The 16,270-nt window shown below is 49.3% G+C and overlaps 1 protein-coding gene across 1 annotated transcript in view; it reads right to left on the minus strand.

Moving 5' to 3' along the window:
* The window catches only part of FOCAD (focadhesin), a 1,219,893-nt gene that overhangs the window by 178,589 nt on the left and 1,025,034 nt on the right, over positions 1-16,270 (minus strand). Inside the window, exon 37 of the mRNA XM_086961452.1 lies at positions 12,830-12,910. Within this exon, the coding sequence (XP_086817578.1) occupies positions 12,830-12,910 (81 nt within the window). The remainder of the gene's footprint in view (positions 1-12,829; positions 12,911-16,270) is intronic.

A 16,270-nucleotide genomic window follows, 5' to 3' on the forward strand; every position in this document is an offset into this window, starting at 1 on the left:
TACTGGCAAGCCATAGTGGTATCCGGTTCTATGAGCCCTCCCTTCCAGTGCTTCTGTATAGCCGCTACCACTGCCGCATGCAACAGAAACCCCCCGTCAGACAGCCCGAACTGCTCCTGAAGCACACCGAAGGGCACCAAGGTACCGTCGACATACAGGTCTCCCACCACCTGAAGTCCAGCTTCCTCCCATTCCAACAATGGGGACCAATCGCCCCCATGTGGCAGGGCCGTTAGCATGCCTATCGGAATTTCCGGCGCATAAGGTCGAGTCGCCCTCGCTCTCCTAAGACTCCTCTGCCAGCATAGCCTGAGCGTCCGTTCCTCCATAGTGAGGCCCCGCAGCTCCAGCTTTTGCTGCATGACGATATAAGACAGTACATGGCGTTGTATCCCCAGCTCTCGGTCACCTTCCGGTCCCCTAAACACCCGGGCCACATGTTGCGTAAGGATCTGGAGCTGCGCCGCCAAGTAATACAGTTCAAAATCAGGAACAGCCATCCCCCCCTCAATCTTGGGGCGCAGCAATGTGGTCAGAGCCACTCTTCGGCGGCCATGTCCCCACAGGAAACCAATAATCATCGTCCTCAGATCCCTAAAGATCCTCTGAGGAATCCAGATGGGTAACGTCCGGAAGTAGTACAGGAGGCGGGGGAGTGCCACCATTTTCAAGAGAGCAATCCTACCCAGTACCGTCAGCGGGAGGGTCGACCAAAAAGACATACTGCCCCTCAGCGCCCGAATGCACCGACCAATGTTGCCTTCCAACAGGTCCGCAGTCACGTGGTAGATGCGGACTCCCAGATAAGTAAAACAAGATGGCTCCCAGATTACCCCTAGGTCACGAGCAGGGCCGGGCGTCTCCGCTCTCAGCGGGAACACGCAGGTCTTCGCCCAGTTGACCTTGAGGCCCGACAACTGGCCGAATTCTGATAACAAGTCCATCGCTCCTTCCAGGGCCCGCTCCGTGTCGTCTAGGTATAGCAACAGGTCGTCCGCATATAGCGAGATGTGATGTAGCCGCCCGCCGCTATTTATCCCCGCGTATCTGTCACCCGACCTAGCGTGGACCGCCAAGGGTTCCATCGCCAGGGCGAACAGGAGGGGGGAAAGGGAGCACCCCTGCCTCGTGCCCCTACCCACCGGGTATGCTGCCGACACCAAACCACCCAGACGTACTCGCGCCGTCGCCGAGGAGTACAAGACCTTCGTCCACCGGCGGAACCCGTCACCTATGCCAAACCTCTCCAGCACTCCATCCAGATAAACCCATTCCAAACTATCAAACGCCTTCTCTATGTCCACGGACAAGACCGCTTGGGTCCTATCCTCGTCCAAAATGGCGTCCATTATCCCAACCAGACGACGAATATTCATCGCCGTGCTCCTCGTGGGGATAAACCCCGCCTGATCTCTATGTACCAGGCCCGTCATATGTGGGGCCAGCCTGGCGGCCAGAATCCGGCTCAGGATTTTGTAGTCCACTGTCAGCATGGACAACGGGCGATAGGACCTCACATCTGTGGCATCCCTGCCGGGTTTTAAGAGCGGCACAATCAAAGCTTCCCTCATGGACCCAGGCAAACCCCCTGACTCATAAGCCTCCGTGTAAACCACCAGCAGTCTGGGCGCCAAGCTGTCTACAAACTGCTGGTAGAGTTCTACTGGCAGCCCGTCCACCCCCGGCGTTTTGTTCCGAGCCATATTTTTAATGGCCACCCGTATTTCCGTGAGCGTGATCGGACCGCCTAACTCCTTCGCGTCCTCCTCATCAAGGACCGGAAGCTGCCTCGCCTCTAGGTACTCCGCTATTTCCAGAGCCTCAACTCCCAACTGACTCTGGTACAATTCCTCGTAATACACCCGAAAGCACTCCAACACCGCCGCCTGAGAATACACCGTCTCCCCCAGTGCGTTGTTAATGCTAAGGACCGGGCAGCCCCTAAGTTCGGGGGTAGCGAGTCTGGCCAAGAGCGTGCCCACCTTATCCCGTTCAGCGTGCGCTCTGATGGCGTATTGCCTGTAATCGTAACACCTCAACCGTTCCGTTTCTGTGGCGACCACCTCCTTCGCTTCCGACAACCGGGCCTGTAAGTCTGGCCTGGCCGGCCTGCGCCGCTCCAAGTCTCTCAGATTCTCCTCCGCTTTCGCAAGAGCATTCAACACAGTCGTACGAACATTCGAAAACCGACCCAGGCACACCCCTCTCACCACCACTTTCATCGCATCCCATTCAGTGGACCTACACGTGGCCGTACCCTCGTTCTCGCCAAAGTAATTATCGATGCCCTGTTGGATAGCGTCACTGAACACTGAGTCCTCCAGCGTGTCCGGCCGGAGCCGCCATGTTGGAATCGCTGAACGCTCCCGCTGCCACTGGACATGTACCAAGAGGGGATTATGATCCGAAATGGTTCTAGCCAAGTATTCTGTGTGTGAAATCAATGGGGCCAGGGATCCGCCACAGAGCACTGAATCTATCCTCACATGTAGTGCATGGAGAGCTGAGTAAAAGGAATAGTCCCTGGTGTCCCTGTGCTGTTCCCGCCACACATCCAGCAACCCCCACCTGTCCTGCCAGTCCTTCCTGTGCATGGCCAACTTACGTACCGGGGAATCCACAAGGGGGGGGTGAGACCTATCCAATACCACATCCGTAATCGAGTTAAAATCCCCCCCCAGTACCACCGGGCCCGCTAGGAAAGAGGCCAAGGACCCAGAAAGGCCATCGAAGAATCGGGCCTGGTCAGTATTTGGCGCATACACACAACAGAGAACCACATCTCTACCATACAGCCTCCCCTCCACCGCCACAAACCTGCCATCAGGGTCCACCACTTGGTTCAGCACCTGGAACGGTATCCCTGCTCTCACCCAAATCAATACCCCCCTGGCATATGCTGAGTAAGTGGTGCCGAACACCTGGCCCCGCCATCTTTTCTGCAACGCCGCACACTCCTTTTTTGTCAGATGGGTCTCTTGTAGCATAGCAATCTGCACCCCCCTTCGCACCAGATAGGCGTGCACCTTGTGGCGCTTGACCATGGTACGTAGCCCCCGGACATTCCACGTTAGGCATTTTAAGCTAGGTAACGTCCCCATACCAGCAGCAATTAGTCCAGGTCAAACTACACCAGTTCACAACCCCCCCAAAGCAGTTGCCCCCCCCAAAACAAACTCTGAAAAGAAAAACACCCCAAACCCCACTCCCCAGGACAGAGCCCACAAACCCAGTGTCAGCCCCAATCCAAACCTCGGTCCAACCACACATTCCCCTAACCTGTGGTCTCCACCACAGAAGGCCTTAAGGGCCCTAGGGGGGTGAGTTATCGCCGACCCCAGCTAGCGGAGCCCACGCCCCGCGCTCCCATCCCATCCTGCCGACGTGGCACCCTATCCGGCAACCCACCCATCGCCAACAGGATACCACCCTACCATCAGTTCTTGTCCAAGTCCCAGCACAGTCTCAACCATGAAATATCCCATCAGAAGTCTGGGGGGTCACCACCGGCCCCTTCGAGCTTTCCGCTTCCGAAAGGTCCTCTCCTGTCCTGCTGCCCTCTCCGCCGGAGTCCGTCTCCACCAGTTCACTGTCCTGCTGCGACCCCGTGATGGCCGCCGTCGCTGCGAGCGCATCCCTCTTTTCCGCAGCCATTTGAGCCTCCCGGTTCTCCCGCTGGCGCCTATTACGGGACCGGATGCGTTGCGATTGTCTGACCTGAGGCTGTTTAGACCGATCTCACCTACTTTTGTGGGACCGATCCGTCCCGCTCTATACGACTCCAGCCACTGCCATGCCTCGTCCGGGGTCTGAAAGAAGTGCGTAGTCTCATCTAGGATAACCCGCAGCTTGGCCGGGAAGAGCAAGGAGTATTGAATGCCCTCTTCTCGCAGCTCCTTCTTCACCGCCAGGAACGATGCTCTGCTTTTCTGGACCGCCTGGGTGTAGTCCGGGAAGATTGTAACCCTACTGTTCTCTACCTCAAACGGGCCCGACATCCGAGCCTTCTGAATGAGGAGGTCCCGGTCCTTATAGTGGAGGAGCCGCACCACCATCGGTCGGGGGGGGGGCGGCCAAGCCCTGGCGGGCGAGCAGGCACCCTGTGGGCTCGTTCCAACGTAAAGAAAGGAGTAAGCCCCTCCGGCGCCACCACAGTTCGAAACCAGTCCTCCATGTAGGCCACCGCATCCTCCCCCTCAATTCGTTCCGGCAGGCCTACGACCCGCACGTTGTTCCTCCTATTGCGGCCTTCAGCATCCTCCGCACGCCGTTCCAGCGAGTCCAGCCGGACCAGGATGTCCGTGATTTTATGCTCCGCGGTCACTACCGACAGTTTCAGGTCCAATAGCAGCTGATCATGGTCCTTGACCTTATCCGCCAGCTTCGCATGGTCCGCTCGCAAGAGCCCCAGCCCCGTGGCTACTTGCGCAATGTCCTGCTGCAACGCCTCCTTGGTCGAGGTAATCGCATCTAGTATGGCATCCAGGCGTCGGTTCAGTCGTTGCTCCTGGTCCAACTCCTTCGGGGGGGTCTCGCCCATCTGGGACGGCGCCGCCAGGTCCCCCTGTCCGTGTTCTACGGCCACCGGTCCTCCCTTGGCCGCCATCTTAGGGTACTGCGTCACAGGCCAGGAAACCCGTCCGGTCCCGGCACTCGTGAGCCGGTGCAACCTTCCCAGTATTGAACAGGATCAAATGCCACCGCCGGTGCCCGTAGTTCCAAGGGCCAAGCGGGTGAGCTCTGTCCGACCCGACCCCACGTGAGCCCGGAGGAGGAAGGGGAAAGGGAAGGGTAGCGGCCGGCCAATGACCTCGAAGCCCGAGCGGGGTCGGGTCCTTTGCCCCCCGATCTTCAGGACTGTCGCCGCAGTCCCTGCCGCCTCGATCTCTCAGCTACAGAGCCCTCCACCAGTGGGCACCAAGTCAGCTCAATGTCGATGTCCGGAGTTGCCCGGCCGCTCCGCCGCCATCTTCTTCTCACTCTCGGCGACACCACAGCCGTCACCCAACTGGGTCTCCACGGGGCCAGCAGTCCCCCGACAACTTTCTATCAACGCCCAGTGGACCCCCTACACTTCGTAGGGCAGGAGCGCTGACCACGGGTCGCCCAGGGTGTTGAAATCAGGAGAATTAGCGGGATTCCGCGCGGAGCTGCGAGCTCACGCCGCCATCCCGATCGGCGTCCAAGCCACGCCCCGCGGCAGTGGAAGTAGTGATGGCGAACCCTGCCCCCCACTGGTGTCACGTGGGCCTGAAAGCACGGACTAGGAGGCTTTAGAGGCAGATGCTGCAGGCGTAGGTGTGGACTGACCTCGCCCTTGTCCCCGACCGCCGCCACAGCGGTTTCCACGGCCGCCACTGCGTTGGAAATTAGTCTGCGGTGCGTGGCTGGCAGCACGTGTGGGGGCGCCCCTTCCTTGGCCACGAAAGGAGTGAAAGGCACCCGTTTGCTGGCGCGGGGTTGTGAGGCCCAAGGACTTGGCAGTAGCCCTGGAGTCCTTAAAGCTCTCAAGCGCATGGTCTGCCTTGTCGCCAAAAAGGCGACGGCCATCAAACGGCATGTCCATGAGTGTATTCTGGACATCAGCCGAAAAGTTGGCGGACCTCAACCAGGCGTGGCAACGAATCGCCACCGTCGTTGCCATCGCTCTGCCCAGTGAGTCGGTGGTATCCAGCCTAAACCGGATAGAAAAACGTGCTGCATCTCGACCCTCCGCAAGGGATTGGGTGAGTTTAGCCCTGACCTCCGCCGGGCATTCTGGCAGCACGTCCGCGACCGTGTCCCACAGAGAGTGGGTGTAGCGGCCCAAGAGGCATGCGGTGCTGGAAGACCGCAGTCCCAAACTCCGTATTGCTCGTACCTCTTGGATTCCCGATCGGGCGGAGCCGTCGGGAATGCGGTCTGGGAGTTGGAGGCCTGGATGACCAGGCTCTCGGGGGTGGGATGGGTGTACAGGAAACAAGGGTCGCCCGGGGCCGGGCGGTGGCGTCTGGCCACGTTCCTATCTACAGGCAGACCTGTAGCGGGCCTGGACCAACTGCCCAAAAGAACGTCAGTCAACGCCTCATTAAACGGCAGCAGAGGCTCAGCCAAGCTTGACTGCGGTTTAAGGACCTCAGTTAGGAGGTTAGTCCTCACGGCCGCAACGGGGAGTTCAAGGCCCAAGGCCCTGGCCGCCCGCGTCAGCACCACACTGTAGGTCGCCCCCTCCTCCGTAGCCACGGTAGGAGGTGAGACAAAACCAGTGTCCGGCGAAGCGTCCAGACCACTGGCGTCCCCAAGTTCACCTGCCCAGTCCTTCTGGGACTGACAATCACGTGTCAGAGGGTCCTCAGACCCCTCCCAATATACCTCATCACCCATCTCCTGATAATCAGGGTTGTCAAAGGATGGGGCCGGTTCGTTGAAGTAGAACTCTCCAAGCGGCGTTGAGAGGGGCGCCCAGCGGCGTCTGGGACGGCGTCGCCCGAAGGCGGCACTGGAGGTGACCCCTTAGGGATCGGCGCCGGTGAGGTCGTTAGGTCAACCGGCGACGACCCGGATCCGGAAGCAGATCCAGCGGGGCCCTGCGGCACCGGGCCCAAGGCGTCTGCAGCGTCGGGGCCGAAGCACCCGCCGGTGTCGGGGCCGAAGCACTCGACCCGCTGGGACCCGCAGATTAGTCCGCTGGGCCCGAAGGCACCGCAGAGCCCGTCGGAGAAGAGAGCGACCTCATGGCCATGAGGAAACGCTCGATCTCCTCCGGCGTCGTGTCCCACCCAGGGACCGGAGGGTATGAAGCAGGCTGCGACGCCCGCGACTCCAACGGAGCCGCGTGGGCGGTGTCACCCGAACCCCCGGCCGCGTCGTGCAAGCGTCGGGGGGAGTCGGAAGAGCGATGACATCTCATCAACTTCTTGTGCTTACCTGACGACTTCGAGCCCGAAAACCGATGGTGACTCCTGGAGCTGTGATGGCTCCGACCCCGCGACCGGTCCCTCGACCTCTGACTGGACCGGGACCTCTCGCGGCGCGGGCCGACTGCCGGAGCTCGAGCCACTAGCGGTACCGCTCCCGCCTAGCTTTCGACATCAGGGCTCGGCAGTGGGGGCAGGCCTTGTCGTCGTGGTCGAAGCCGAGACAGTGAAGGCACCGGCGGTGAGGGTCGGTAACCGGCATCAGTCGGTCGCAGTGCTCACAGGGTTTAAATCCAGGCATCCCTACCGGCACCGTTCGGAGTCGAGAAGACTTCGAAAAATTATCAAAAAAGTTAGTCAAAAATTGACTATGGGTACCACTTTTTCTGGATCAGCGCTGCTGGCGCAGAAAAAAGAAGAACTGCCGTCAGCACGCGAGGGCGGCGTCTAAGTACTCCGGCGACATCATCCTGGCGCCAACGACGACGGACGCGGAGCCGCAGACGACGCCTACCGACGCGCAAGGGTACTGCTACGCAAAAATTTCCGGATCCAGATTGACGCCTGGGGATATTCTAAGGTAAGGAATCTAATACTAACCTGTTTCTTTCAGATACCTTTGTGTTTTTTCACTGAATTTTTAAGGTTTTTTAAATTCTATTTCCTAACTATAACATCCGCTTTGTTTTGTTAGTGAATTTCTAAGGTTTTTTTAATCTTGTTTCTTAACTATAACGTCCCTATAACACTAATTTTTTAAACTTTATTTCCTAACTGAAACCTGTAATCTTTGAAAGTAACTGTGTGAGTGAGTGCACAAGTGACTCGGTGTGTGAGGAGTGCATGAGTGTCTCAATGGGTGTGTGAGGGTCTGTATGGGTCTGGCAGTTGCTGCATCAGTGTCTCAGTGGTTGTGTGAGTGACAGCATAAGTGTCTGAATGGGTGTGTGAGTTGCTGATTGGATCTGTATGGATCTGTGAGTAGGTGTGTGAGTCTCTAAAAGGGTCTGTGAGTACCTGAGTTTGTGAAGGGGTGTTTAAGTGTGTGAGTGGGTATCTAAGTGTGTGTGGGTGTATCAGTGGCTGTGTGAGTGACTCAGCCACAAAGGAACGGCAACTGACCCTTTATCCAACAAGAGTCCACAGTTTTGCACAAAATATCCACCCAAGTGGAGTTCTTTCTACTGGTTAATTACTAACTGCTACCTGATAGCGTATATGTCCAGTATGTATTCTACACTACAGCTGTGTAATGGAGCACAAGGAAATGTCACCAGTGACATTGTGTGCGTTTTGGCAATGTGACTGTTCCTGGTGTGTCTTTATCCAGAAATATTTGATAACATGAATCCTCCTACAGCGAAGACAACGAGATTACAAACAGGTAAATCTCCACCAAACAAGTGTCCTTTCTCTTAACTATATGAAGTAAGTAGTTCTTTGGTGATGGAGATGTCCTGATATTCCTCTGCATTAAGAACTCCTCACCAGAATCAGCGGGAAATGCGTTTGGAACCGGTGTTTGTTAAGCTGTCCATCATCCTGGCAAAAGGCAGGACGACCTTTGGATAACTTTAGATACTAAGGTAGGCGGGGCCAAACGAGGAAGTATCCAAGTGATTTCCACATCTGCATACTCCTAGCAATTTAACGGGAGAACCACAGACTCTGCTCTCACCAGGAGAGGACAAGAAGGAACCCACTAGTCACAGTCACATACAGATTGCGCTCCAATAGCTCAACGATGCAGTCACCTCCACAAAGGATTTCAAATAGTTTTTCAATATGGAATTGCTGAGAAAACACATCTGCTTAGCCTTCGCCAAGCCCAGGAGTTAGGATCATATTTCCTTTACAGAAGTGAAGCTTCAACGGGGGCACCTGCTATGTTTATATGTGTAAGTGCTTACTGTTGAGGTTTAATTTTTGCGCAATGTGTCTCAGGGCCAGAATGATGCTGGGGACTCCATCCCCTGGGGCCGGCCCTGACTTAATGGGGGACCAGGTGGGCTTTGCTGCCTCGCTTCCCGGGCCAATTTCTGCCCCAGGGACCCCTTTCCCTGGGGGTAAAGCCGCATATCAATAGGGGGAAGGCAGTCTTAATTGAATGGGGAAGGGTGGGCCGATTTTGGCCCAGGAGACCACTTCCCCTAGGGCCCGGCCTTCAAAGGCTGGATGCCCTGGAGTCCACTCCGGGGCACCCAGTCAGCACCGTTGAGGACCCCGAGGGGGTCTAAATGCTCCTACTGTCCCTGCCGGCTTCCCACCTCCTGCGGGAGCAGGCATTGCTCTTACACACAGGGAGCTGCTAAACAAACTGTGTGTGGGAGCAATTCTTTCATCTGTTTCGCTGACAGCTTTATAGCGGGCAGAGAAACAGACGAAAACTCTGCTATCAGCAAGCTGGTGCGGTTTCACAGGTCTCGCTCACTGGGAGTTGAGTTTGTGTTTGCTTTTACTTGATAGGCGCTGTCAAAGTTCCCACCAAGTCAAAGCAATCAGCTATGTCCCGGGGGTGGCTACCCCGGGACATAGCAGGAGCCGGTCTTGGAGGGTGGGGTCCATGGCTCTAGGGGGGGTCTGTACTGCCCCCCTCCTTCTGTATTGACAGGCCGGTCCCAGGTGGGGGTCCGACAGCCCACCCTCCATTAATTAACTAAAGCCCCGGGGAGATGGTGGTCTCTAGGGCACATTTGAGCCCATGGAGGGGGTTCACGCAGCCCCCTCCTAAACTATTAATAAACCCTGGGGAGGTGGTGGTCCCCAGAGCTCAAGGAGTCTCAGGAGGGGGGCCTCCCTCCCTTTTTTTATAAAAATGCACAAGAACCTGTGCTTGCTTTTTTTTGCTGCAAATTCATGTATTTCGCAGGATTTTTTTTCTTGCCCTGGCAGGGTCCCCTGGGGCCCCCGAACCAGGTATCCTTACCCTGCCCCCTTTTCTTTTTTTCTGTGTTTGTTTTTGGGACTCAGCTGAAGCAGAGTCCCAAGATAGCTGCCAACACTTCCTGGTTGAAGTATTGGCAGCCAATCAGAGCTCAGCAGATCTCTGCACAAGCTCCTTATTATTCGTGAATTCACGGCCACAGATATACAAATTTGGATTTCCTTTAATATTTCGCAAACTACTGAACATATTTACACCAAATAACAAAATCCACAATCAGCGGACCAAAAGCTAGATTTCTGCCAAAATGTTCGTGCTGAAGCCCTATCTACAGAGTCTGTGGGAATTAACGTGGGAAACTCACTTTTTTTGACCCACCACCTTTTTCCCGGCCCACGCTTGATGAATGGCCCCAAAACATTCCATGTACAAGAATCACTGGCACACTTTTTTGAGAAACTTTGGTGAAGATTTGTTAAACGGTGCCAAAGATATAGGCAAGTCAAAAAATGCTTTTCCTATGAAAAAATGGTCCTAACTTGGACTACCTACTGGTGAGTATATATATATATATATTATGACTACCTACTGGTGAATGTATATTCAGTCATTCCACTAACACACACAAGATACTTGAAACATTCATTCAAATTAAAAACTATTTCCTCACGTTGACGCTGCTACATCAAACAACAAGATCTCCTAATCTGATTCATATGGGAGGCTTTGTGGTGGACTCTACGAAATGTTAACACTGTGTTTCAATAGCTCTTATTATTTTCACCACCATCCTGAGAGCACTCACAATAAGTCACACAAGAATCATATCCCATCTGAAATTCTAAGTAGATCACCATAAAAAATCATGATTGAAAATACATTTCTTTAAATGCAAAGTATAGGGCAGCAATAGGGATCCCATCTTCTTAAAATGTTATTGATAATAAACTCTACCCTCTTGCTTTAGCGTTTTCTCAAGTCTAAATATACACACTCCTCTGGAAACACTCTGATTGTATATCCAGTAAGCTTTTTAGGGAGTCTTGATCACCTACATTTCTGAAAGAACACTTTAATTCCGTCTATTGCAAAGGTGACCTTTTATCTTACAATCCTAACTCAGCTGTTTTTATTAGGTTCTTAGTTCTAACTTCTTAGGACTTCAAAAATAGCACATAGGCCGGTCCATTCTTCAGTGTGAAGATAATAGATGAAATATTGCTTTTCAATTACCAAAGTGGGTTGACCCTCTAGCCTTAGGTCCTCTTGATTTAGGCCTGGCATTATAGGGATTGCTTCTACTCCAGCCCCCTCTGATGGCAACCTTGGATACAAGCCTGATGCTGGTCCTCATGTTTTGCTGGTGATTGAGGAGGAGCAAAGATATTCAGAGGGTCACTCACTACATACAAAGTCTTTCCTTTGTCACTGTACCCTATCCTTTTAATTCTCAGCCCTTCAGTACAACATTATTGTACAAAAGGTACAGTGAAAGTGACTACAAAAGATCTAACACAGATAGTCTGAAAACATTTTGACCATGCTGGCCAGACAACAGAATTTAGAATAACACTGCAGGTGGTTGTAACAATATCCTAGATTGTTGTTTCCTATACTTCTCCTCAGTCACACATTATTTGAAAGGATAATGCTGATTCATGCCACTGGTGGGTATCGTGTTTCAGAAGGAGCTGGACTAAAACCTGGTAATGGAGGATCCATCAAAAGGATGACTCAAAGGACAATTAACCGGTATGGGCTGCTGAATCATCATTACTGGTAACGAGCTAAGAATAATGTTTCAAGTCCCCAATGCATGCCTCATATTCAGATGGCAGCTTCTGTTTTATTCAGTGACATCCCACTACCTCTAAGAGAATACAAAAACCTATTAGGTCAGGTAATAATTTGAAATTGGGATATTTTGGATTATATTTTCGAATAAGGGTACATGGACAAATTATTATAAATCCCTGCCATCAGTATAAGGTGACACTTTTCAAACAGAATTCAAGAGCACTAAAGGACAGCCAATAATTACATTTTAGGGAAATTCAGGGATTTTAATTGATACTTTGCCAGCCTTGCAGAAATACATTTTGAACAATGCTCTCTGAAATATAAAGCAATGCAATGCCCTTGAGTGACTGGAATTACCAAAGTATATATGTATACCCTTTGTTAAATAATTATTTTCTCACAAATTGGAGACAGACCAATCTTACAGAGTTCAACTTGGAGAGCTGTACTATTTCATAACAACAAAAAACAAAATATGTTGGTTATAATAAGGCAACACTAATTAGTGAATATTGTAGTTACATTTAACAGCATTCTCATATTGCTAAAAATAAGGGCAACGGTGTGGCAATGTGCCACTCTTTCCTCCTCCTAGCTGTTCTGGGAGCAACACTGACAAAATGTTGTTGCTCAATGCAAAAAACTACCCAGCCCTAAACAACCCTTTATGGATCTGCACATACCAGCTTTTTGACACTTCTCCTCTAATTTGGTGTTTTGCCCATAATTTAGCGCTAATCTCATATTGAACAATGTGTTGGTTTTACTTTGACTTTCTTCTATGTGAGATCTCCCAAAAAACACTTGTCCTCTTTTTTTTCTCCTTGCAAACAAATCCCAGCTTTACTGAGTTTTCTGATGATTACTTTTGTCAAAACACAACACAATATTACCATTAAGTTCCAAATTCACGATCATGATGTAAATGTATATTTCTGTCTACTAGGGTTCGCAAATAAACATTGAAATCAGAAGAAAAAAAGTTTTTCTGGGGACTTAAACATTGTAGGACGTTGTGACACGTTTCTGACTTTTCTGACATCACAGTTGTTCAGGTACTAACACAATTATCTCTGCATATATTTCCAAATGATTTTATTTGAGTTTTCTACCTGGAGACAAATTCACTGGTAAGATCCTGCTCTATACGTTTGTATTCATTCAGCAATCTGCACATATAGCCATCTAAATCTAAATCGCTCACTGTACAATCCCTACAAAACATGATTAACCAAAAATAAAACCTCACCTTTCTTTCCTGCTTCAATAATGAAGTCTGTGGCCGTTCTGATGACACTTTTTTCATTCAAGTAACCAAAGTCTGGGGGAACTGAAAAGGTAGAAAAAAATATAATCATATTTGAGATGATTTAATGATGAAAGCAAAAAGCCACATTTTACATTGCAGAGTGGAGCCTCTAGCTAATGCATTGGTTTTTATCATCCAATCATGCCATCAAAAAGGACTTTCCATACAAAAGGAAAGGACAGCCTGACAGACAATAGTAAAGGAGGTAATAACTATGAAGACATAAGTGATGAAGATGAAAACCATGATAAAATTCAGTGTATATGAAATTAAACCAGATTAGAGGGACTCAGTCATATAGCATGAAAACACCACAATCTTATTCAAGATTTATTTAAATGCCTCATCAATTTCCTAGTTGCAGAGAAACATAGAAATCATATCACTGTATTGACTAGAGAAAGTTAGGAGTATGACATTTCTTTTTAAATATATGAAAATTGTCGAGTGCAGCAAAACACTGGAAATTAACTGTTGGGCTGACAAGAGAAATGTTGTTAAAACTGACACAAAGCACCCTCACCTTGAGCTCCTTTCCTTACATATCCTGGGGCTGCATAAGTAATTATCTAATTTTGGGTCATTTTGGTTACAGGAATTGGAGTCTTTATAAATGTAAAATTACCTACAGTGAGTAAGAGTAGTAGGTATGGTTTGAAGAACTATGGCTAATGATTTAAGACTGTATCTAATAAATATACTACCTAGAAAGATTTTTTCCTAGAGTCCAGATAAGTGTTCATAAGTTGTCAATGTATGACAATTATATAATGATGCTAGAGTGCCTGTGCCATGTAAACAAGTGTTGACTTTTAAGATGTGAAAGGTTTTGATATAATAAACTATTCTAGTTATGTGTTTGATGTGAATATGTCAAAACATCCGAGTGTGCATCCTGTGATGAAAAGTAAAACAAGTAAAGCAAATGTGGGAAGTGAAATGTTGCTTCTCTGTAATATACAGAATGTTCATTTTGAAAGTAGATTAAAATATAAATGCTATAATTTAAATCAACCCATCAAAACATCCAAAGATAAGAAATACGCATCATGGTATGACATAATTGAAAAGAAACATTCACTTTTACCTTCCCCGCATTAGTTGTCAGATCTCAATCTATTGTATCATATGAATCCATCACTTACATTCAGTAAAACTTCTAGGTAAGCAGTCTTTATTCTTTTATATTACTCACCTACCAGGCCTCTAACTGGAACTAGAAATACTTCCAGCATCGATAATGCTTGCCAGAATGGCAACGTCATCCCCGGAGGAAGTTATATTTTGCCAATTCACCCACAAACGAGATTTTGTCTATTTTTACTGAATTTCATACAGAAAGAAAATGGTTCTTGTTCTTAACATGACTAGATTTCCCAATACACACCAGATCATTTAACATAAACTACCTGTCCTTCCCCTTCTTCCTTTCATCAAAACTCTTCTTCTGCTTCACTTTGGAGACCTCTACATTGTCCATGACTAGCAAGTTTAGGTCCTAAATCGAGACACCCTGTCTAAGTCACTTTGTCATCAGTGGTAGGTTTCCTGCTCTGCAGCAGTGCAAAAAGAACCACTTTGGATACAGGATGTGGAATGGTCCAGTATTACCAAACTATGGCCCTCACAGCATTAGAAACGGTACAACTGTTGCATAAAGTCCACAGTATGTGCTCCTCCAGCACTCAATTCATGCACTCAACCAGACAATTAACTTGAGGATGCTACAGAGAGCTTCTGATATGTTTCACACAACTGCATTCCCAAAATACTTCCACCTTGGAAAATACAAACCATACAAGATTATGAGAGATTATGGTATCTGGGAGCCTCGTCCTCAAAAACACGTCTTTCAAAAATCTACGACCACTCTGGAATTGGGCTCTGTGATAAACCTGACTTCTGATGACTTGGAAAGGAAGTCCAATAGGAAAAAGCATGGCAGAAATTATATTGAAAAAAATTGAAAGGCCTCATCAAATCAGTGACAATCTTCTTTTATGGGACGAAAGCAATTGAATTGACATCAGGGGTGAAGATGACACTATGACGTTCTTCTCACAACTAGAGCAGATCACACACAAACAAGTGGTTAATCTCCCTAGCCATTAGTAGCCACCAAAATGCAAACAGAATCCTGTGCTTACCCAAGGTACAACCAAAATGTTCCAAATTAGCACTAACAATTAAAGCAAACCTCAAGCTCCCAGGTGCAATCAACTTATCCAGTCTCATTATCAGACCATCTGAGGCAAAAGCCAGAAGCCCCAATCCAAGCTCTTTTCCGTGGGTCAACTGAGAAACACGCTTTAAAGTCATCTTCTAACAATGCCTAGCTCCAGTCTGCTTCCAGAGAAAGCAAACAGCCTTTCAATATTTGTTTTTATAACCGACTTTATTGAGAATTTTTCTGTCAAGACACAACATAACAGTGCATAACAGTGCAAGATTTGGTCGATGCATGCATGGTATTACAGCAAGCCCAAACGTCAACAGTATATAACATTGTACAGTCATAATAACTACACTAGTTCCCCTGTGTGCGTTCATGCTTCTTAGAACAGGCACTCAAAATGAACCAAAGCAAGTAGGAAATTCTCATGCTCATCATTATGCACCTCCTAAGTGACTACCTCAACAGCAGAAAACCTAGGCAAATAATCAGTACTAGCATTTCTATCCATAGTGTCAAATTGATACTACAAAGGTTTAGTTGTGAAAATTGCTATTTTTGGCATTCTGCCCGGGTCATTAGACCCACCAAGAAGAAATAAACTAGAGGCGTGTGATCAGATTGGATGAGGAAACGCCTTCAACACAAATAGTTGTGAAACATTTGGATACACCACCAACACACCAATAGTTCTTATTCAATGATTGAGTAATAAAACTCTGCAACTTTGACAACCAGTGAGGTGAAACCGATCTTTCTTGTTTCAGTAACATCTTCTTGAGTAAGAACAGTACACAAAATGTAATTTTTGCATCAACTGGTAGGAAACAAATTAAATCAGGATTGTATAGTTTCAAACCTTTGACTCCAATTGGCTATTCATTAATCCAACTGAACGCCTGATGGCATTCAAACATCCCAAAGGAACGGGGTACTTTTCTTGAGCAAATTAGTCAGAAGTTAAACTCTTAAGGCATAGTTAGGGACAGAACAAGAATAAGATTCACTAACCCCCAGAAAGGACTTCACTCTCACCTTGCCATCAGGAGGCTTAACATCAACGATAGACTTCGCAAGATCTGGCCTCTGCTGAATCCCATCACTAGAAAATTAAATGGCCCATATACTTCCCTTTGGCTTTCAGAAAATCACACTTCTTGCCCTTCAGCACCACACCACGATCTTGGAGGATAGCTTAGATCACACTC

The sequence above is a fragment of the Lissotriton vulgaris genome, chromosome 3_1, assembly GCF_964263255.1.
Source record: "Lissotriton vulgaris chromosome 3_1, aLisVul1.2, whole genome shotgun sequence".
NCBI lineage: Eukaryota > Metazoa > Chordata > Amphibia > Caudata > Salamandridae > Lissotriton > Lissotriton vulgaris.